Source organism: Cavia porcellus, unplaced genomic scaffold (assembly GCF_034190915.1).
Source record: "Cavia porcellus strain 051 isolate PalLab524CR breed Dunkin Hartley unplaced genomic scaffold, mCavPor4.1 scaffold_14, whole genome shotgun sequence".
NCBI classification, from domain to species: Eukaryota; Metazoa; Chordata; class Mammalia; order Rodentia; family Caviidae; genus Cavia; species Cavia porcellus.
Window position 1 is genome coordinate 59,023,831 of NW_026947497.1, and position 25,246 is coordinate 59,049,076.

General features: G+C 38.4%; 1 protein-coding gene across 5 annotated transcripts in view; it reads right to left on the minus strand.

Moving 5' to 3' along the window:
• Positions 1–25,246, minus strand: part of Fstl5 (follistatin like 5) — a 598,962-nt gene that overhangs the window by 102,081 nt on the left and 471,635 nt on the right. For all 5 annotated transcript variants that reach the window (XM_063260930.1, XM_003476994.5, XM_005006804.4 and 2 more), the window contains one exon: positions 27–188. In XM_063260930.1, the coding sequence (XP_063117000.1) occupies positions 27–188 (162 nt within the window). The remainder of the gene's footprint in view (positions 1–26; positions 189–25,246) is intronic.

Below are 25,246 nucleotides of genomic sequence, written 5' to 3' on the forward strand. Positions count from 1 at the left end.
GAGTGAAAAACACAAGAAGAAGACACCTTGCAGGGTGAGCTGCTTGGACAGCTTGGGCGTGATGTCCACCCCGTTCTTCAGCCAGCCGAGCTGCGGGTCCGGGACACCCTCGGCGTGGCACCTGAGGCTGGCGGTCACTCCGGGCTCCCTGGCCTGGCTCTCCGGGTACACACGGATGACAGGAGGAACTGAAGGGGGCAGAGGAGAGAAGATCAGTGACCCTCACGGACCAGTGGATTTGCCAAAACAAGCGAGTAGGAGCTGCAGTAGGAGAAAGGATGACCGCGTGCCTTATCAATGCTGTAACATTCAGCGATCTTAGTTTGCCAACGTCATTACTCACTACAGTGTATTGGAGGTACATGAAGGACAGTCATTCTGGAACTGCGCTAAAAAAAAAGGGCAATATAAGGCTCAATTGGATACTTTGTTTTAGAAATTAAACAGAACTTCACAACGATGGAGATATGTAAAAACTCACAGGGGTTTCCTTTGGTAAATATGGAACAGCTTGAGCATCAGAATAATTAACAATTATGAGGAAGTAACTGAAATCCTATTAATCTAATCAAATAAATAAATCCAGAGAGAAAAGAAAGCCTTTCCAAATCATAACATGATTAGAAATTAAGGCATTGGGGCTAGGGATTTAGCTCAGCGGCATAAGCGCCTGCCTTGCAAGCAGGCAGTCGTGAGTTCGATCCCCAGTACTGATAAAAAGGAAAAAGAACATAAAAAAAAAAAAGAAAAAAAAAGAAAAGAAAAGAAATTAAGGCATCTAAAATTTAAGATATTTGGGAGTAAATTTTATCAAAAAAGTGCAGACTAAACAGTGCAAAATGTTTTGAAAGGATTTTTTTTTAAATCTTAACCTTGTGTTCATGAATAGAAATAACTGTTGAGATGTGGCACTTTTAAGGGACCTACACATACGATTTCATCTGTACAAAAGCTACAAATTCTTTTCCTTGCTGGATGGAAGAGCTCATCCTGAGAGCCATACTGAATCACAAGAAGCACCAAATAGCCAAAATACTTGGGAAGAAGTCAAGAAAAGCTACAGGATACACACTTCCTGATTTGAAAATATATAAGAAAGCTATAGCATAAAATAATGTGGTGCAAATATAAGGGAAAATATATAGAACATAGAGATGAGAGTCAGAAATATACATTTATGATCAACTGATTTTTCATTAGATTGCCAGTGTATAGATATTTCAAGGAAACCTTAGAAAATTGCAAATAACAATTATCAAATAAACTCAAATATGTAAACTATATATAAAGCTTAATTCAAAACCAAATAACGACCTAACTGTAGGAGTTGAAGTTCTATAACTTTTTAAAAATAGAAGCAAATCACTCTGACATTTGATTTGACAATAATTTCTTATTATGATCCCCAAAGCACAAGCAACAATAACAAAATAAATATGTTCTCATCCAAATTAAAAATTTTGATGCCTCAAACAAAACTGAAGTAAAAGAAGTGGGGTTTGGCAGGATATGCCTGTGACCTGAGCACTGAAGAAGCTGAGGCAGGAGGATCACCACAAGGGAGAGGACAGCCTGGGCTACACAGTGAGAATTTGTCTCAAAACAAAAATGAAAAAAAAGATGTCATTTCACAGAATAAAAATATTTACAAATTATGTCCAATAAGAAACTAGTATATAATTGTTATAATTTAATAACAGAAAAAGTACTCAGTTTATTTTTGGTCAAAGTACTTGAATAAACACTTCTTTTAAGAAACACAAATGGATAATAAGCACATGAAAAGTGTCAAAATAGATGGTAATGCAAATAAAACCACAAAACGATGTGATCTGAAGCCTACACACATGGCTTTAAAAAAACCAAAAACACAAAGAGAAATAACATACAGCAGTAAGAGGATATGAAGAAACTGAAATATTCCACACTCTAGTGGGAATGTAAAACAATGTAAGTGCTCAGCCAATATGCAGAAGAATGTAGCGGGTCCTCAAAATATTTACTTAAAAGAACAATAAAACTTTGGATTTTGCAGTTTAATTGGATTGCTTTGCTTTAAATTTTGTGTTTCGCTTATTACTGATATTGTAGTTAGAGTAACTGGTTCTGCCACTGTGCTACAAGGTGAGAAAACATCTTAAACAAGCTTTAACCTGATAAACAATCAAGACATTGCAGCACCAAGAGTGCAGGACCAGAGCACCACACAGCACCAGGGAGACAGTGGTCCAACTACAGTGTATCTTACACTCACCCCAACACTAACTCTAATCTAAAACTTAACCCTAACACTAACCTTAACACAAACCTGAACCCAAACTCTAATCCTAACCCTAACCTTAACCCTAACACTAACCTTAACCCTAACACTAAGCCTAATCGTAACCATAACCCTAAGCAGCTGCACTACACAGTTGGCCCACTGTAAGTCTCTGCATTGTTCACCTTTAAATGGCTAAACAGCACATAAATGCACCACAGCAAAAAACACACAGAACCCGAGAAAGGACTGTAAATTTAAAGAGACAGAGCAGTCATGATAACTAGATGCATAGAGTAACCCAGATTGGATCCTGGCTCGAGAAAAATGAGCTAAAATCATATGGGAAATTTGGCACAATCCGCAAGTGGACTGGGAATTAAACAAACAATGAGATTCTATTATGTTACATTTCCCTTGATAATTGTATTTTGATTAGGTAATAGTCAAATTTTGTTTTTAAGACAATTTTCTTTAAACTCATTCACTAAACTAACTAGCAATTGAAAGCAAAAGTCTTAAATTTTTCCCCACTATACATCAAAATCATCGCAATTAGCAAAGAGATGACGAGATGACATAAGCACAGTATACCGGCATAACTGGATGTGAGGGTTACTCTGTTCTCACAGCATTACACATCTTCACAATGAAGACAGGGCCAGTCACGAGGAGCTGTAGATCACTGGGGAGCTCCCTGCCCTCAGCAGAGAAGTGAGGCAAACAGACACAGATCACTAGGTTACATTGAATTTACTAGGTTAAGTAACCTAAGAAAACAATGAAAAGCAGAGTCAGCAATATGACAGCTGGAGTCTTAAAGGCTGTGGAATTAAGCCAGATCTGCTTCCATCCCAGGAGGATTTCCAGGAATTCCTAGAATGACATCACAGATTATACTTAAAAATGAAACATTGTCATGCTGTGCGTCATGGCATGTGTGTGTGTGCAATTAATAAATGTTTTTTTAGAAGTAAATATAGTTGGAAATCTTGACAAAAATTTTGCTATTAACCACTAATTAATTAAGACTTAAAAAGAGAATAAGTACAGACAGCAGCCCAGAAAGCAACCGAAAAAACAGAAGTAAAATTGAGACCCTTCTCTATATACCCAAACCTGAAGACAACATCTATAAACAATGTACTATTGATGCTTAATTTTATACGGCATAAACAGGTTTCTAGAAACACAAACATTCTGTTGAACCTACACGACAGTCTTAATTATGTTTAAATAAACCTAATTATCGAACATACTTAATCAAAGAAAATTGTATCCTCCCAAAATATAAAAGTAATACCGATCTTAATGATCTATTCTGTAGAATATAAGAGCTGTGCCTCAGTGTGTGCATTTCTCTGGTAATCCTGGCGCATCCTGGAAAAGCTTTTGACACTGCTGTTTTCAGAAGGCGGAGACTGGTCTCAATGTAGGTAGACAGGAGAGTGAGTGATTAGCTGTTAATGGACAAAACACAGAACTGCACAAGGAGCTGCCTCCCTGTACTCCCAGCACATGGGAGTCGGAGGAGGAGGATCCCCATGCACTTGAGGCCAGCTTGGGCTTCATAGTGAATTCAAGACCAACCTTAACTACCCAGTGAGACCTTCTAAAAAACCCAAAATATGCGCCCCCCCAACAGCAAACAAAACACAGAAAACCAAAGACACAATGAAGCACTGGCATAAGGAACACAATGTTAGATCATCAAGGAACAGCAGTTCCCCTCATCCAAGGTTTTATTTTCAGTTCTCAGTCACTCACTGTCAACTGTGGTTTGCAAATATTAGATGGAAAGTTGCTGAAATACACAAGTTTTAAACACGCGCTGATCCAGCTCAGGTGTAAGGTCTCACACTCTCCCGCCTCCTTCACCCGGAGGCTCCTCTGCTTGGTGAGTTCACCTTGGTCCTCATCTCACCAGTGGTCACTCATAGTCCTTCTGGTGACTGAATCTGTGGTCTCTGTGTCTTGGTGCATACACATGGGGTTCAGTACTATTTCTGTCCTCTGGCATGCCCTGGAGTCTCAGAATTTTATCCCCCAATAACAAGGAGCTGCTGCACTAAAAAACATTCTAGACTCTCATATTCCTGGAGAAGTCAGCTGCTGTCTCTGAAGATACTCAGTCGAACTTACAGAAGTTTCCAAATAGCAATCACTGCACCTCAAATAAACCTCATTGGCTTGGTACAGCCACTGCACAAAGCTTCACACATAGAGAAGCTCATATTGCCAGGGGCAGCAAGGAATAAAGGCCTTTTGTCAACAGTTTCGTGAAGGCACCATGTCCAAAGAGACGCTCAGGCTCCAAACAAGCTTTGGGCCACGAGTGTGTGGGCAGCACAAGTCCACAAGCTCAGAAAAGACCTTGTGCCAATGTCCCCTAGCAGAGTCCTTGGTAATTTACTTAATCTCTCATTTCCATATTATTTTATAACTCTATTTCCCTTTCAGTTTTTTGGGAGATGATAAATGTCTACTGTTTTAAGACACTAAGTTGCTGGACAGTTTATTAGGCAGCATACTGTAGAACCCCCATCTGTACTATGGCCTAACACAAGCTTAATAAGCAAATTTGACAAGGGATGTGTAAGATAGCAATTATCAGTCAATCTCATTCAAGAAAACAGACAAAAAAGATCCAAACAAAATATTAGAATGCAAAATGAATGTGAATATTAAAATGGTAAATACCATAAAATATTTGGGTTTTATAGATGCTGAAATCACCTAAAAATTTATTAAATAAATAGTTTCTAGAACACAACAAGTATGTGATATTGCAGAACTATTATGTATTTTAGAAAACAAAACAAAATCCAGAAGATGTTTCCCATATTATGACAAAGAGTATCTTGGGTATCTAGTGATGGAGTGATTTTTGTCCATAGAATATGAAAGACTTTATAGACAAATTTTGAAATCAATGAATTTACTAAGTTTATCTGATACAAATTGTATATATGTAAGTGTAAGAAACAAAACTGGCAATCACTAAAGCAGTAAATATACCACCACTTATGACTAGATGTCACAATATATGCGGCTCAAGCTCTTTGAAAAACAATCAACTGCACAGCTCTCATTCTCCATGTAGAACAGCCTAGCCTAGATGGTAAGGGGCCAGGATTCCAGTGAAACGAGCCATCCTACAGCCTGTCTTCTAGGGTGGCCTTGCATTCAGTGTCCTTTCCAGTGGCCTTCAGGCAAAGTGTATCTCTAAGATATAAATGCCTATACAAATATTCTGGCTACTCAGTTTTCTTGCCTTTGTTGTATACACTAGCATACTATTATTTACAACAGACTGTATGTTTTTATTCTCTAGAGGTGGTCACTAAATTAGGTTGTCAGTTCTCTGAAACAGAGGTCAGATCTCAGGTTCTGAGCCTCACATTAAGTATTGTGGTGACCCAATGGGCCCACAGGAACACAGATATCTTTATTTAGTATATTCCTTGGCCAGGGCCCCAAATAAAATAGCAGGAAATCAGACTTTTACTGAAAAACAGGATCCTATTCTCTCAAACTCAGATTACTTGGGTTAGTACTTGGCAAAAAGAGGTTAATATTGACGATGAAAAGGCCTGTGCCAAATGCTGTTTAATTTTATCTGACTTCTCATACTTTTTGGAGCCAGTATTCACCCATATTCTCTTTTAATTTTAGGCCTCTGCTTCTTTAACATGGCTATAGAGACAAAGCCTGAGCATTAAGGCTGTGCTGGCATCCTTGTTCTCTTCTCCAGACTCCTAAAAAACAGTGGGTTTGGAACAGCGGAGCCCGATACTCCCAGGTCTCTGGATCAGTGAGAGTGAGGCTGTGACCCTGACTGGGCAGGCTCACCCCTCAGCCACATTCCCACTTCCTGTTACTCGCTTCCACCTTCACTTGTGTTTTTGTTGCTGCTGTTCCCATTTCTACATCTCAGAGAAGGCAAACGATGCTTGTGGTCCTGTGTGTGGCTTATTTTAGTTAATACGATGCCCTCCAGGTGCACCCATTCTCCAGAAAATGATGAATTCCTTGCTGTTTATGGTTGAATAATACTTCACGGTATATACATGCCACATTTCTATTGTTCATTTGATGACTGTCACCAAGACTGATTTCTACCTTAGCTCTTGTGGATAGTGCTCAGTTTACACTGGAGAGTTTACTTACATTTCTGAATAGCTACTATTTTTTAATCTTTTCATACATAAATATAAATATAAATATAGGTTCCATTTGTATTTATTGCTTTTTATTTTAAAAAGAGAAAAGTCAGAAAACAAAAACAAAAAGCAAAAGAGATAAACAACAGAAAACTCAGAACAATAACAATATAGGTTTTCAAAAGAGAATGAAAGATGGTTGTTATGTTGTATATTCTCATTTTTCAAAGAAAGAAAAGAAAATTAAAGAAAATAGAAAAACAGAAAAGGATAGAACAATACCAAATTTTTAAAAATTAACATTATAAAATCGCTAGTTGATATGTTACTGATTGTCATCTTAAAAAATAGTTGCCACAGTCACAAAATCAAAGTATAAATAGTGGTTAGACACTCAAACATTGACAGTGTAAATCCTTCTATTCAATGTTCCAACAGAAATTCAGTAATATGATCATCTATCTTACACACTATACATACCATTATACCCATTAGAGCACTTTCCTTCCCTTTTGCTCTCACAGTATCTATTATTTTTTACACTAGAGAGACAATGTGACATTTACTAATGTGAATCTTACTTATTTCACTAATGAGGATATTCTCAGGTTGCCTCCATTTACCTATAAAGGCCTCAAAATCATCCCTTTTTTGCAGCTGAGTAGTATTCTGCTGTATAAAAATACCACATTTTTCTTCCACTCTACAGTTGATGAGTATTTTAGTTGTTTGCAAAATTTAGCTATCACAAATTGTACTGCTATGAACATGGATGCACATATATCTCTGTGACTTGACCTTTTCAATATTTCTGAGAAAATACCCAGGAGGGGAATCGCTGGATTAAATGGAAACTTCAATTATAGTTGTTTGAGGAATCTCCATACTGATTTCCACAGTGGTTGTGCCAGTTTGCACTCCCACCAACAGTGGTAAAGTGTTCCTTTTTCCCCGGAGCCTTTCCAACATTTGTTATCAGTTGTTTTCTTGATGGCAGCCATTCTTTCTGGGGTGAGATGAAATCTCAATGCTGTTTTAATTTGCATTTCTCGAATGACCAATGATGGTGAACATTTCTTCATGTAAATAAATACATGTAAATAAATACATTCATATATCTTCATCTGAGAGCTGTATGCTCATCTCTGATGCCCATTTTTGGAGGGGGTCTTTGAATTTGGGGGCTTGATGTTTTTTAATTCTTTATATGTTCTGGATATAAGTCCTTTGTCTGAGGGATTGTTGACTAAAATTCTTTCCCATTCTGTGGGCTTTCTTTTGACTTTGTTGGTGATTTCTTTTGAAGTGCAGAAACTTTTTAGCAATATGAGACTTCAGTTGTTGATTCTTTGAAGTATTTCCCATGTGGTTTGCATTTCATTCATGAATTTTTTGGCTACCCCTATGTCTCCAAGATTTCTACCTACCTTATATCCTCCAGTAGATTTAGTGTTTCTGTTCTAATGTTTAGATCCTTGATCCATTTTGATTTTAGTTTAGTGTATGGTGATAGGCATGGGTCTATTTTCAGTCTTTCAGTCTTTGGAGAGCCAATTTTTCCAATACCATTTATTAAAGAGGCTATCCTTCTTCCAGTGAACATGTTTAGCCCCTTTGTCAAATATAAAGAGGCTGAATGTCTTTGTAGTAGTGTTTGTATCTTCTAATCTGTTTCATTGATCCTCAGGTCTATTTCTTTGCCAGTACCATGCGGGTTTTATCACTATGACTTTGTAGTATAGTTTTAAGATCATCTTCCTCCTTTCTTTTTGCACGTGGATAGAACCCAAGGCCTTTGCACTGAGCTATATCCCCAGCCCCTTTTTCTTTATTTTGAAAGAGTCTCACTAAGGGAACAAGTTGCCCATGGGCCCAATTTGCAATCCTCCTGCCTCAGTGTCTAGAGTCCTTGGATTACAGGTGTGTACCACCATGCTTAGCTTGGTTTGCCCCTTTTTAACACGCCACTTTTTCAGCTCTTGAGTTTGCTATATATTGTGTGTATTAATCTTGAGTCGGGCAAATAGCTGGTGAATATCCTCTCACATTCCGGAAGTTATCTCTTCACTGTGTTGATTGCTTGCTTTGTTTTGCAGAAGCTTAAAATGCCATTTTCACTGTAGGTAAATTTGTGGAAAACTGTCCAAAGTTCAGTGATGGAATGTTAATTGTATCGCTTGTGAATGCTAGAGCTTGCCTTGCTTGGGTGTAATTCGTGCATGTTTTAGGGAAACTGGGATCTCAAATCTCTGAGACAGTGGTGGTGGGAGGTGGTGAGCCTCAAGAGGTGAAGGTGTGTATCAGACAGAGGCAGGGACCTTCCTGGCACCCGGCACCTGTGAGGTCAGATTGCTCTGACAGAACAGACCTACCCTCTCCATTGTTGCCTGGATTTCTGTCTTGCCTTGTTTAGTCTCTTCTCACTTACGTATCTGCTGGGATGGTGTCTTACTTTATTATTGCTGAGAAAAAGTACTTGACACCCACAAGTTAAAGGAGAAAAGGTTTATTTTAGCTCACAGTTTGTATAAGTTTAGGTCCATTGTCAGCTGTCTTTAAGGCAGGGTGGCATGCCAATGAGAAACAGTCCAGGGCAGGGTAGGTAGGTGGGAATCTAATTTCTTTCCCTTTTGATTCCATTCAGGCTACAAACCTACTGGTTGGTACCACTCACACACATAATGAGGCCTCTGTCTTCCAAAAACCCATACAACCAAGCCAGAACCACACTAATCCAAAGAGTGGACTGATTCCCATAAGCTGCCCATACTCCACATTCAGGCACTCTAGATCCAGCTATCTCTGAAAAGCCCCACTTATGAACACATGAGGTTTTGGGGGACATCTATACACAGCCATAACATTATCCCCTGGAGCCTAACAGACTCATGTACATCATTCAGTGATAAAGGCATTTAGCCGGAGTCCCAACAGTGTCAGAAGCTATCTGACACTATATTAGTGGTGACACTGTGTGTGGTGGTCCTTACCAGAAGCAGTCAAGAATCCACATCACCTTTGCACATCTAAAATTGTGAGCGAGGTAAGATTTTTTTCTTATTTTATATTACTTGCCTTTAGATATGTAGAGATAGCAGATGAACTCACTCAATTTAAGGTTTTTGGTTGTGTTTTGTTTTGTTTAATTTTGCCACACCCATCCCTTCTGCACACTCCAAGGCTGACATCTGCTATCAGAACAGCCATGAAAACACAGGGCTCCTGTATCTGCTTTAGAATATGATTGGCAATCATGGAAACAGACTCTAGTTCTCAGCTGAAGATGATTATGCAACAAATATTTCAGAAAATGCAATTGGCAGGAAAATTTTGTTCTAGACTTCTGTTTGGTTCATGTATATACTCTGAGCCACACTGTACCTTTTGAATTCACTCCTAAGAACTGCAAAACATTAAAGATACAACTAATATAAGGCTGTGCTCAGTTATCTAAACCCAGCCCGAAATTAATTTTGTTATTCTCTCTGGTGACAAGAGGGTGCAGTGTATCTACACATTTGACTGTGTACAGAATGTGTTAGTCATCCAGATACACCAGAGCTGGCGAGGTAATGTAGACCCTGAGACCAGGTGAAGACACCAGATTAGCACCAAGATGTGCGTAACACCCTACTGCCTCCTCTGTATCCCTCCTTGACAATTTTCTTATAGCTGTGATACAGTACCCAAAGACCACAAGTTAAAGGAGGAGAGGTTCCTTTAGCTCACAATTTGAAGAGGTTTCAGTCCATAGTCTGCTGGTTCCAGGGCAGGGTGGCATGGCCAAAGGGCATTACAGAACAGAAGCAGTGTATGACATGGCAGGCAGGAGGCAGTGAGTCTTCCTTTTTGTTCTATCCAGGCTGCAAACCTATTGGTGGTGCCAGCCACCCCCAGGATGGGTCTTCTTTCTTTAGTAAATCAATTACCCACACTCAGAACCATGTAACCCAAGAAGTGTACTAAACCAGTATCACACGTCCACGATCCAGTCACTCCTAAGAGCTTCAACTATGAGCACATGAGGCTTGAGGGGACATCTAGATATAAGCCATAACAGCAATAGTCTAGAGACATTAAACTCAGCTCGTAACAATTGTACCACAGACAAGGAGGGGAAAATCTCCATGAAATTCATTAGTCCTACAAGTCTACAGTCAGGACTACTACACCTTATGCACTGCTTTGTAATGTTCTGAGGAATGGACACCCGAAGATCTCGAAGGTGTTGAAGATACCATATTGCAGTGATACATGCACACCATGTTTACATCAGCACAGTACAGACAAAGCTTGGAAGCAGCTTCTATGTCCATCAAAAGATGAACTGATGAAGAGAATGTGGTATTTATACACAATGGAGTGCTATGCTGCCAAAAAGAAAGATAAATTTGAAGCATTTAAGTAAATAAAGACCATGGAGTTGATGAAGTAAACCAGACTCTCAGTTTCTTGTATGAGAAATCAGAAGTAAGAGCAAGACAAAAGATAGGTGATAGGACATTGGGAGGCAGATCATTCTCAAAGGAGAAGGGGGTCGAGATGCAGGGAGAGTGAAGGGAGAGGAGGGAAAGGAGCTGGGAAATGCACTAAGACGTGTACAGACATGCAGCAACTCCACACAAGGAAGGTCAACGTTTTGTATTGCAAACATGATTAACAGAAAAGAGAAAATAATTATAAAAGCTACATTCACAGGATGAAATTTGCAACACCCCTCCCTCTCCTGAATGCGGAAAATGACAGCATAATACCCCATCCAGAGGTTTTCCCTTGGTGACTACTTAACACATGAAACACATTTTCATTTTCTTTTCTTTTTTTTCTTTTGTACCAGAGATTGAACTGACGACCTCATGCTTGTCAGGCAGACACTTAAGCCACTGAGCTAAATCCCTGACCAGGAAACAAATTTTCAAAAGCACCCCTCAAAATATTTCTATGCCTGCTTCCTGGTGGCATAAAGCACATATTTAGGCCCATCTGCAAGCAGCAGATAGTTTTTCAAATGTATTTTATTGGTGTTTAGAACCAACAACTTCTGAAAATGATATGCTTGGGTGCTTATGGAAAATCCACATTACACAAGATCTAGAGAGGAAAAGAACCCTTCAAGTTCTTAGACCAAATCTCTAATAACTTTGCATCCAGATGGGCTTTTCAAAATACTTAATGAAAACTCAGAGTGAGTAACAACCCAGTAAGTATTTAATAAAGAAATTGTATATCTTGTTGCAGAATTTATGGCCTAATTAAGAATCAATGCTTTGCAACCTTCTTGGAACAGCAAAAGAATTGAGACAACTTAAAAATGCTTCACAGTTAGTTCAGAAAGAAGCACATAGATTGACTGAGTGAAACAACAGTGTCTATATGCTTGATAATGAATAGACCACACTCTTACACTCGTACAGGTGAGCCCTGGAGAAAACATTTGCTCTGCACTCCTCTGCTTTTGCTTTGGTGAAACACATATCGATGGACAGAAAAATCATCGATGCAGTAATTTCTCTTACACTAATCCTGAATACTCCAATAGGGGCTGTGACATACGGGTCGCAGAGTGTGTGACATGCCCAGGCTTCCATCCCCAGTACTTACAGACAGATCAAAGTACAAATACTTACATAGGGAAGAATTATTTTGGAATATTAGTCCTCTTGTATAACATGTGTCTCTTTCTCAAGTGGTAGCCTGACAGGGGACTAAAGGAGAACTGACTGGAAAAACAGTTTCACCTGAGAGAGAGAAGCTGCCATATGAAAGCAGGTTATTTTTCCTGTTATATGTGTCATGAAATATAAATAAGGATTGATGGTAGCTGGAATTAAAAAGTCAATAATCCTCCAGAGAACATTTCAAATCATTTCGTTACAGTCAGTTCTAGTTAGGAAGTGCGTGCCATGAACTTGTCTTTCCTTTCTGTTCATAGCAGATGAGAAAAGAATGGATGGAGACCTCAAAGCCTTTCTGCACTGAACTTAAAATCTGATTTGCATGCACTACCTGGAAATCTTTAAAGAGGCTTCCACAATTTCATGTGCAGGTGACATTTAAAGGCTATTAACTATTTTGTGAAGATGTTCCATATATTAGTAAAATAACTCAGGAATTGTATTCAACTGACAGTTTCAAATACTTGGTTGCTTAATATATTATTAAATAAATTCTAATAATGAGGTAATGTTTTATACATGATAACATATTAGTCAATATGATATATTACTAAAATTTATTGAACAAATCATAAATGCTTCTAATACTTTCACTGGAAGAGAACACAAACATATATATTTGTGTGTGTGAATTTTATTCATGAATAATATTTAAACAAAGTATAAAATTAGATCTATTTTTGATTTTTTTTTTTTTACTGGTACCAGAGATCGAACTCACGACTGTGCACTTGCAAGGTAGGCGCTTATGCCACTGAGCTAAATCTCAGCCTCTCTATTTTTGAATTTTAAGATAATATGAAAATATTCATTTGAGCAACTTCTAAATGTAGTATATTATGGTGGAATGTTTCCCTACCTGTTTTCTCCTTTTTTAAATTAACACAATATATAAAGGCTTGGTTTTGAAACTAGCCAAATGTAGTGCTAAATACATTCCAAGCCTAACTGTATCATCTGTTTCTGACCTTAAAATAAATATCTTCATAGAAATTTCTATCACAATGTGATTACTTGGCATAAAAATTTAAATTTGGAACTATACCATTCAGTGTAGTAAATAAGGCATATTGGAGATCTTTGCCAATTTTATTTTACACTATGGAATTCAGTAAACTAGCCATTTATAGATATTTAGAGAGGTATTCATAATTCATACTCATTAGAAATAATTTTAAGGAAATTGAACTATTTACATGGTAATAAATATTACCATGGTAATATTTATTACCATGTAAATATGTAGAACAAATATAATTGAAATACAGTTTGTTTAATTGTCGTAGAACATAGATCATAAATCAGATATTGTACTTGAACAAACAGTTGCTCTAGAAATTTAAAAGTGGAGGTTGCAAAAAATAGAAATCAACCACAGTATATAAGAAAATAAAATCTAATTAATATAATTGCATTTACTAGAAACTTGGTTTTCATATGGAACCACTGTAGATGTTTCCCAACTCAAAATCTTAATAAACACTATTTACTGATGATAATAGATAGACACTAAACTGTGAAGCCAGGTAAATATATTTCAGAAGGCCCACAATACCTCCACTGTGTTAGAATAGGCCAAACCTAATCTTCTGTGTTGTTAAAGATATGATAGTATCGTTTAACCTAATTACCGTTCTAATCTAATATTAAGAAGTATCCAATGAGAAATGAGCATCTCTTTTACACTAAACTTCACTTTCTTCTCAAACTTCATTGCTTTTCAGAAGTTGTTGCGTTATGGCAGAAAGCACGGAATCAGTTTGAGGAGCCTGATTTTGATCACAGCAGTGAACCCTGACCCTGCACAGCGACTTCCTCCTCATTGAAAGTGAAAATAAATTTAAGGTAGACAATCAGGTCACTGGTAAGAAGGCAGTGAAGCACTGAGTACTTTCCATTCACTGGACACCATAATCTTGTATTCTTTTGAAGAATTCTATCACGGCTCTTCCACAAATTTTTCACAGAGCTGCAACTGTTAGGAAGGAGTCTGAGAAAGCTGGAGGCTAGGAACATAAATGTCTCTGCAGTGGTGCTGACTCACAGCAGCATCTAGGTTGTTCTGTTTGTGTTATGACTTCCTTTGTCATTAATGTAACTTTCCTATGAAAAAGCACAGATCAGGTTTAATAAATATTGTAGATGTTAGTGAGCTTGTCCAATGTCTTTTGTCTCTGACATTATTAAAGCCATCAATTTCTCTTTAACTTTGTCCCAAAGCAGTCTTTTTATATTCATGACTTGCACACTGCTCCTTGTCAATACTACAAAACCCTCAAATCATGTTTTTGCAGGTTTCATAACAGTGTAGAAGCTGTCACAAACGTTGGAGGAAAAATAAAAATTAAGAGCAACATACCTATGCGAATACACTTCCATGACTTTTTTGATCTTTCTATTTATCCAGTGTTGATGTGAGGCATTACAACATTTTAAGCTATTTCAACAGGGACAGTTCATCTTGGCTTAATTAGCTGAGGTCTAGTCAACTAATCTTTAGAGTTAGTGACCTTTTTAATCCCCAGTTTCATTGTATCACAAACTGCCACTTTCAGAATGCAATGTGAAGTGCACACGCGCGCGCGCGTACACACACACACACACACACACACACACACACACAGGGATACAGGCATTTATATAATACATAAGATTTTACTTCTCTATCACCATGAAAGAAAAAAGAGAAAAAGATGCATAGCCTGGCAGACAATGGATGCTGTATTTTGTTGGTTGGTTGGCCAGTTTTTGTGTTAACACCCATCATTTAATTGACTTAACATATATGTGACTTAAATAATTGGTTAGCTCTTGAGCTATCTGAACACGAGTTTTGTAACAAATGTGTCTGGTAACTAAGCTGCAAAGACAGGGCAGAGGAATCCACCTCTCAAAGGCACAGCAGTGCTCTCAGTATAAACACCAGGAGTCGAAGTGTTGATCCCCCATTCCTAAAATTTGAAAACGTCTCTAGCGGATGTGTTAAATGTCACATGTGAGAGGTTGGTCTCCAGCCTGCGGTGCTGCTGGGAGGTGGCCATGTGTGAGGGGCTTAAGGTGTGGACACTGCTCCCAAGAAGGGACACCAGGAGCTGTGCTCTCTCACTTCCCATCTACAGGAGGCAGTTGGATCCCCCGGAGTGTACCGCCCCATGACCTCCTGTGCCTCCATGAGCCCAAATGTCCTGGGCAAGTGACAGAGGGCCAGAACCTCTGAAGCTCTAAACCAAAATAGGTTTTCTTCCTTGCCATTTGTTTCCCTCAGGCATTTTCTCTCAGCAATGGAAAACTCACCAGCGTTCCTTCTTAGGAGAAAATGGAGGAAAGGGAACAAAATGGGGAGGTCTCCGGGCCCAGCTGGGCACAGATCAACAGGAACATGTTGTGCATCTCTCAGTGCTTTCCCAAAAACGTGAATTTCTTTGAAAACAAATGGGCAATTTCCATCTCTGGTCTATCATAAATAAAGCTGAGAAGACCCAGTCGTGGATCCATGCAGTATAGAAACAGAATGTCCAAGGGTTAATAGGATGAATGACCCATGCATTTGATTTCACTTGCAAGTGTGAACTATTAGTAAAAATGAAATCTCTGGAGCTATTACAGGAAGGTGCTCATGACCATAAAAGGGGGAGAATTGGCTAGCAGTAGTTGCAGGGACCACAGAGCAGTTTGAGCAACAAGACCCCCACCACACACATCAACCTAATGTGAGATGTGAAGGAAGGGCTACACAGAGGACTTGAGCAGTCATTCAGAGCTGTCTCTAGGGATGTCTTAAACAAAAGGAAAGCATCACAAGCTCGTTCACTTTACATGTGCAGCTCACTAGGAGGTATAAATGTAGCCTCTCACAGACATGTTTGTGACTTGGAAATATACAAGCAACAGCATTCCATAGGATTTAAAAAGACAGAAAACACAGCCACATGACGAACTATGGGAGATGTTTAAATTTAAAACAATTCATTACACTGAAAGATGCCCGCCATTGATCCCCCTCACCATTTCCTGCTCTTTCTTTTAACACCTTAATCCCATTATCCTCTTTCTCCACTTCCGTAGCAACTCTGAAGCGTTCTTGGGTGAGTGTCTGCAGACAACTGAAGTCACACAGCATGAATACGGTGGATGAGGACACATGGTGACCTTTTACAAGCCTGGCTTTCTGTTGGTGGCACTTGGCATGGCATTCCTTCAGAACCAGTTCAGAATGCAGTGATAACCATCAGATAAGTACTTTTCATGCAACAGGAGAAATTTGAGAAAGGTTAATAATAATGTTTTTACTGTAATAATTTTACTACATTTAAGCATCCACTGTTTATTTTGATGACACCTCATATGTCATTCAATATTATGTTAAAGTCTACAACAAAATGTAGGTGGTTCTGAAAGGCATTGGCCATAACTCTTGTTGCAGACAGTTTTCTACTTGGCCATGTCTCCTTCTGCCGTTTTTTCAAGAAAGCGAAGAAACGTAACAATATGTGAGTCCAAACTCAGCCTGGGAAACTGACTGACCTACGGAAGCCCCATTCCAAAGTAACAGGATAATAAAAAGGCTGAGGATGTAGGTGAGTGAGAAGGTGCTGGGTTCAACCTCTGGTATCACGAAAAGTTTCTGTAAATTAAAATGCTATCGACCCACTTCCAATACAATATGATTGATTTCAGTCTGGAGAAAGTTTGCCTTGAGGAGCTCAAGGAAGTTAACCTCTCTCGGGTGTTCGCTTTGTGCTGTGATTCCCAGCAGCACTGGGCTCCTGGCCTCATCTTCTGCACAGCACCCCCACTCTGTTCCCTTCTGCAGAGGCGGCACCTCTCAGCCCAGGGGGTGCTTTTATCCTTTGGGTAGTATCCCCGCCTCAGCTGCCACAGCTTTCTTTCCCTGCTCTAACGCCGGGGCACCTGTGCATTTAGATCTGTACAAAAGGAGTCAGTTCTGGACACTGGGACACTTGCGCTGTCCAGGCTAGGGTGAGAACTGACTGTGCCTCAGGCCGACCTCTTGGGCTGCGGCTCATCCTCCCAGCTCTAAGATCCCTTGCTCTCCTCCATTTTACTCTCATTTTGGTCAGATCCTCTCACTTCTTTCCATTGATTTACTTATCTACCGGAGGCCAGTACTGCCCTGTCTGATTACTTTGGCTCCCAAGTCAGTGCTGACGTCCTGAACTGTGAGCTTTCAAGTCTGCTACTGTTTTCAAGATGGCTCAGCTCGTCTGTATCCCTGGAATTACCAAATGAATTTCAGGGTTACTATGCTGATTTCTGTAGACACCTGGGATTTTGATAGGAGTTCCACTGAGGAAATGCACCAGGTACACATGGGTCCCCTACAGCAAGAATCACTCCCCCACCAACGCACATTTCCATCTCCGTTTGTCCTCTGAGTCCTTTAATTTGCATATATTTTCAAAAATCTAATTTAAATTGTTCAGTGTCTCTCCAATGACATGTTCAGAAAGCACAAATATTGTTCTTGTCAAGTGTATAATAATAAATTTGGATAAATTACAAGTAGTATCTAGAAGTATTGAGAATAAGTTTACTGTAATCTAAAACAGTTTAAGGCAGTAACCTAATTTGAGAACTTTCTAAATTGTGATTCCTTATAGACAATTGATTAAAAAAGATAAATACAAAAATAGTCATAATAGACAGCTAAAAATATGCAAATATCTATCTACTCTTTAAAATACTATTCATGACTAAAATATTCATCATCTACCATATAAAATATTTGTTGCTTAAAATATTTACATTGCTTAGTTATTTTTGGTTATTTTGTTTTGTTTTTATCAGAACAGATAAGAAAGGGGCCATTTTCTTGCCACATAGCTTTCTGGACTTACCTGCCTCCTCCAATTTCAAGCTCCTTTATGAGTGGGAGCCATATTCTCATCTTTTTCATCAGAAAATTTATTGATTAAGCTGTTGCAAGATTAGCCTAAGTGTTGACTCATCCCTATGAGAAGAAGGTATCTGGAGACTCAGACTATAACTTCAGTCTTTTTACAAGCCATTTTGTTGATCATTATTTACTTTATTATACTAAAAATCCTCCTGTTCAGTATACACAATAGATTAAGCATTTGCTTACTAATTGCAAAACACACATTCATTGTAAAAGAGAAAACAGTTCATGAGATACGGCATATCTAATTCCATGTTTATGCATACGTTAACAACCTAGAGGAAAGGAAAAGTGGCATAAAGATTAAATTAGTTACTCAGTGGAGAAAGAAACCATTAATAGAGGATGTAAAGGTGGAAGAGATTACCGTGCGCTTTAGTATTCATTGTTGCTTTCAGGGTAGAACACAAAACTTGAGGTGGTCTTTACAAAAAGAACCAGACTCAGCCTCCAGGAGGAATGAGAATCATCCTGCTTTGTGGATAGAGACTTTAAGACTCCATGTGCTACCGAATAAACTTCATGGAGAAATTCCTAGACCTTGTGAGACGGCGTGGAAAAAGCAGTAAAACTGAGAGGAGGACAATATTAGTATTTCCTTAAAAGTGTAAGAAAACAGTAAAAACTGCTAACTGGAACCACTCATGAGGCATCTACACTGAATGTGAAAACATGCCTTACATTTCCCAGGGCATCACATGGCGGTATTACTACTGCACTGTGAGTTACTAGCTGTATTACTGCTGCAATGATGTCCGGTTTTGTTATTACATTAATTTCTTAAACACTGTCTCCATGTTGTCAAGTTTAAAATGACACAGCTAGCAAAGAAAAAATCAAATATAGTGATACAGAGTACAATGAAATAAATTAATGACATAAAGATTAATTAGATGAGTCTACTTATAAATTGTCAGGTCAAAATCATAGTATGGTTTTGTTTCAAGCATTAAATATTTTAAACATTTAAAAAATTCTGGCAGAGAGAATTTGAAACTGAGTCAGCCATGGTCAGTTCAAAGGACAGAACCTGAGAGCACAGAGTCACCCCACCTGAGGACACCTGCTTCTAACAAGGAGACTGCACACGTCTCTAACTCACTGGAGTGCTGGCTCTCTTCCATGCCCTCACTCAGTCTGTGAAGGGAAGAAGCCAGGTGCTTCTTGTGTGTGGAGAGACAGCATGTGCAGTCCTCTTGATGATACCTGTACAGGGCACACATTCTGTTCTGCTCTTGACAGCAAAAGAACAACGGTGTCAGATTTGCCTCACCAATGAGGGCTGTAGATGTCCAGTGACAGCCATGATGTGGTAATTTTTATAGCATGTAAGCAGCTTTATCCATAATGCAAATAAAACTTTGGGGTATATCTGATTCATTTCTGTGTCTTTCTCTTAGTTGATTCTGAAGATAGAAACAGGTGGGAAAGACCCATCTCTCAAAGCCTTAAACACATGATAATGTGGGAAACCTTGAGAAATACATCGAAAGTTGAAATGTGGCTAAAACAATAACTGAGAGAAATAAAAGCTTCGTAAACGCTCCACTGGGTAGCATACTCCTTGCAGTGTGTGCCCTGGAGCTGATCTTTCTACAGTGACAGGAGTTAGCTGCTGTATACTATAACCTCAGCAGAGAGCATTAGTCCTTGTAAACACAAGCTCCTTAGATTTGATCCCAGTGGCTGAGCTTTTAGACCAGGGAATAGCTGTGCATGTAGGTTGAGCTATGTCTAACCAATACAGAGTTTAGAAACTAGCTTACCAGGGAACCCCGCCCTAGGCTGGCAAACTGTTTTCTTTGCCTGGGGCCCAGGATCCGGCTTCCTGTGGGTCACTTAAGTCCAGTGGAGACTTAGAACTCTCCTCTTCACCTTGGGGCCAGGCTCCAGCTCCCTGGTGGTGCAGTAAGACCAGGGGAGGCAGGGAACCCCGCCCTAGGCCTGCGAACTGTTTTATTTGCCTGGGGCCCAGGATCCAGCTTCCTGTGGGTCCAGTAAGCACAGTGGAGGCCTGGAACTCTCTTCTTCACGTGGGGGCCAGGCTTTGGTTTCCTGTCGGTGGAGTAAGTCCAGCAAAGGCAGGGAACCCAGCCCCAGCCCAGCAAACTGTTTTCTTCACCTGGGGCCCATGATCCAGCTTCCTGTCCAAATCAGTGAGTAAGGAGGGAGCAGTGAATTCTGTCCCAGACTGGCTGACCTCTCTGCCTCACTTGTAACAGAATTTGAAGCTCAAAAATATAGGAAAATGACAAAACGAAAGACCAAAATGCAGCCTCAAACATCGAGCCCATCCCAAGAAAGCCTAGGAGGCATGTGCATAGAAGAAAATATATGCCACATACCTGAAATACATGAAATACTAGTAACTGAAACAAAGAAGCAACTCTGGGAAGCCTTAAAGGAAATCAAACTAGAAATAATCTCTAAGGTAAAAAAAAGAAATGATAAAAGAAACGAAGGAGATGCTGAACACATCTAAAGAAGACATAGTTTAAAAACTTGAGGAGATAAACAAAAAGATAGAATCCCTGGACGAACAATACAAGAAACAAACAGAATATATAAAGCAGATGCAAGGAGATATACAGGAAATCAAAAACTCCATCGAAAGTTGTAAAAACCGCCTCAATGAATGTGAAGACACAATTTCAGACCTTGAAGACAAGATTGCAGCCAGTGAACAGGAAAGGAAACATCTTTTAAAAATAACAAGAAATCAGGAAATAACAATTCAGCACCTGCAAGATGAAGCAAAAAGGAACAATGTAAGGTTAATAGGAATAAATGAAAAAGAAGTGAACAACTTAAAGGATGTCAAGAGGATATTTAGAGAAGTAATAGCTGAAAATTTCTCAAACATGAGACTGGAAACTGATATCAATATCAGTGAAGCATATAGAACTCCAAATAGCCATAACCAAAATAAAACTACACCCAGACACATAGTAATGGCCACCCCAGAAACTGAACGATAGAATATTAAAAGCTGTCAGAGAGAAAAGACGGATCACCTATAAAGGAAACCCTATCAGAATCACAGCAGACTTTTCAGCACAAGCAATAAAGTCAAGAAGAGCATGGAATGAAGTATTTCAGATCCTAAAGGAAAATGATTTCCAACCTAGGTTGATGAATCCTGCAAAACTGTCCTTCAAAATGGATGGAGAAATAAGATACTTCCAAGACAAAGAACAGCTGAAAAACTACATGATCACCAAGCCAACTCTGAAAAGAATACTGAAACAGATTAGATGCATCTAGGAAGAAACCACTAAACAAAGCAGACAATTACACAGAACCAAAAGACAAAGATGCAACAGCAGAAAGATAACATGTCAACAATAAACCAATATGTAAGGGTTATAACTATTAATGTAAATGGTCTCAATGCACCAATTAAAAGAAACATACTGGCAGAATGGATCAAGAAATAAAATCCAGCCATATGTTGTCTACAAGAAACCCATCTAACCCAAAAGGATACCCACAGACTGAAAGTCAAAGGATGGAAACTAATACTTCATGCAGCAGGAACCCAAAACAAAGTGGGGGTGGCTATTCTGTTTGCAGACAATGTGAACTTCAAGCTAATAATGATCAGAAGGGATAAAGAAGGTCACTACATATTGGTTAGGGGAAAACTCCAAGAGGAAGAGATAACTATCTTAAATATATATGCACCAAATTCCAGAACACACAGTTATATAAAACAAGTACTAACAGAAATGAAAAACCAAGTTAACAGTCACACAATTCTAACAGGAGATCTTAACACACCATTGACACCAATGGACAGATCAACCAGACAGAAAATCAGCAAAGAAATAAAAGAACTGAATCGCACCCATGAACAAATGGACTTAATAGACATATACAGAGTATTCCACCCAACAACAACAGAATACACATTCTTCTCAGCAGTACATGGGTCATTTTCTAAGACAGGCCATATATTAATTCACAAAACATATCTAAATAAATGCAAAAGGTTGAAATCATCCCTTGCATGCTATTGGACTATAGTGCGATGAAATTAGAAATTAATGATAAAAGATCCTATAAAATTCCCACAAACACATGGAAACTGAAAAACACACTCTTGAATAATCAGTGGGTCACAGAGTGAAATCAAAGAAGAAATTAAACACTACCTACAAAAAAATGAAAACACAAATACCTCTTACCGGAATCTGTGGGATGCAATGAAAGCTGTCCTCAGAGGAAAATTTATTGCACTGAGTTCACACATCAGGAAAACAGAACGAATACAAATAAGTAACCTGATGTTACATCTCAAACATCTAGAAAAAGATGAGCAAGTCAAGCCCAAAGCCAAAAGAAGAGAAGAGCTTATAAATATCAGAGCAGAAATCAATGCCATAGAGACTAAGAAAATAATACAAAGAATCAACGAATCAAAAAGCTGGTTCTTTGAAAGAATAAGTAAAATCAATAAGCCCCTAGCCAACCTTATTTTAAAAAAGGGAAGAAAAAGCTCAAATTCATGCAATAAGGAATGAAAGAGGAGAAATCACTACAGACCCTATAGAAAATACAGAAAATCATCAACACCCATTTCGAAAACCTCTACTCTTAAAGGTTTGAAAACACAGAGGAAATGCACAGATTCCTAGAAGCATACAAAGTACCAAAGCAAGGTCATGAAGATGTAAAACTACTGAATAATCCAATTTCTATTAATGAAATTGAAAACATAAGTAAATCCTTACCTACAAAGAAGACCCCAGGCACAGACGGATTCACTACAGAATTCTACAAGAAATACAAAGAATATCTAATGCCAACACTCCTCAAACTCTTCAATGAATTTGAAAGGGAAGCAATCCTTCCTAAGTCATGCCTGGAAGCAAATATTGCTCTAGTACCAAAACCTGAGAAAGACCCAACTAAAAAAGAGAACTACAGACCAATCTCCCTAATGAACACAGATGCAAAAATCCTCAATAAAATATTGGCAAATAGGATGCAGCAAATTATCAAGAAGATCATACACCATGACCAAGTGGGATTCATCCCAGGCATGCAGGGATGGTTTAACATACGTAAATCAATAAATGTAATACACCATCTCAATAAAGCCAAAAGTAAGAACCACATGATCATTTCTATAGGTGCATAAAAAGCTTTTGATAAGGTCCAACATTCATTCATGATAAGAACCCAGCTGAAAATTGTAATAAATGGTCTTTACCTCAATATAGTAAAGGCCATCTATGCCAAACCAACAGCCAATATCATACTAAATGGCCAAAAATTGAAGGCTTTTACTTTAAAATCACAAGACAAGGATGTCCCTTATCACTGCTCCTATTTAATATAGTACTGGAAATACTAGCCAGAGCAATTATACAAGAGAGAGAAATGAAAGGCATAAAGACAGGAAAAGAAGAAGTTAAGCTATCATTATTTGCAGATGACATGATACTCTATATAGAAGATCCCCAAAACTCCATTGAAAGACTGCTACATATAATAAATAAATTTAGTAATGTAACTGGCTATAAAATCAATACTCAAAAATCAATAGCATTCCTATACACTAACAACCAAGTCACAGAAAGAGAAATAAGAGAAGCCACACCCTTCACACTAGCAACCAAAAAAATGAATTACCTAAGAATTACTCTCACGAAAGAAGTGAAAGACCTGTACAGGGAAAATTATATTACACTGAAAAATGAAATTGAAGATGATCTCAGAAAATGGGAAAACATCCCTTGCTCATGGATGAGAAGAATAAATATTGTGAAAATGGCCATTTCCCAAAACTTTTATACAGATACAATGCAATCCCGATAAAAATACCATCAACATACCTCATAGAAGTTGGGAAATCACTCCTAAAATTCATCTGGAATAGAAGAGACCTAGAATAGCAAGGACAGCTCTAAGTAGCAAAGGCAAGGCAGGAGGTATCACAATCCGTGACTTGAAATTATACTACAAAGCAACCGTAGTAAAATCAACATGGTACTGGAACCAAAACAGAGCTGAAGTCAGTGGAATAGATTAGAAGATACAACCACAACTGCAAACACACTCAACCACCTTATCTTCGATAAAGGGGCCAAACATATTCACTGGGAGAACGACAGTCTCTTTAATAAATGGTGCTGGAAAAACTGGCTCTCCATATGTCGAAAAGTAAAACTAGACCCATGTCTATCACCATGTACTAAAATAAAATCTAAATGGATCGAAGATCTAAATATTAAAACAGAAACACTAAATCTATTGGAAGACAAATTGGGTAAAAACCTTGAAGACATAGGGGTAGGTAGAGAATTCATGAATAGAACTCAAACTGCACGGGAAATACTTCCCAGAATCAATAACTGGGATCCCCTCTTATTAAAAAGTTTCTGCACGTCAAAAGAAGTCTCCAGCATGGTGAGAAGAAAACCCACAAACTAGGAAAAAACTTAGTGAACTGCCCCTCAGACAAAAGACTTCTGTCTAAAACAAAGAATTAAAAAAAAAAAAATCAGACCCCCAAAATTCAAAGACACAATCCAAAAATGGGCATCTGAGATGAATAAAAAATTCTCAGATGAAGAAATACAAATGGCAAATAAATATATGAAAAAATGTTCATCACTGGTCATAAGAGAAATGAAAATCAAAACCACACTGAGATTTCATCTCACTCCTGAAAGAATGGCCAAGATCAAGAAAACCACCATCAACAAATGCTGGAGAGGCTGTGGGGAAAAAGGAACTCTCCTGCACTGTTGGTGGGAGTGTAGACTAATGCAACCATTGTGGAGCTCAGTCTGGAGATTTCTCAGAAAACTAGGTTTTGAAGCCCCATATGACCCAGCTATACCACTTCTAGTCATATTCCCAGAAGAACTGAAAGCATTATACCACAGTGACATATGTGCACCCATGTTTTTAGCAGCACAATTTGTAATAGCCAGATCTTGAAAGTGACCTAAGTGTCCATCGACTGAAGAATGGATAAAAAAATTGTGGTATTTTTATACAATGGAGTACTACTCAGCTATAAAGAATGACTGCAATGAGACATTTATAAATAAATGGATGCAGCTTGAGACCATACTCATAAGTGAAATAAATCAAACTCACATGTATAAATACCGAATAGTTTCCCTAGTGTAAGAAATGATAAGAATACATAGAAATATGTGGTAATCATGATTCCCAATCATATTTGTTTGAAGCCATATAATGTTTTCACTCA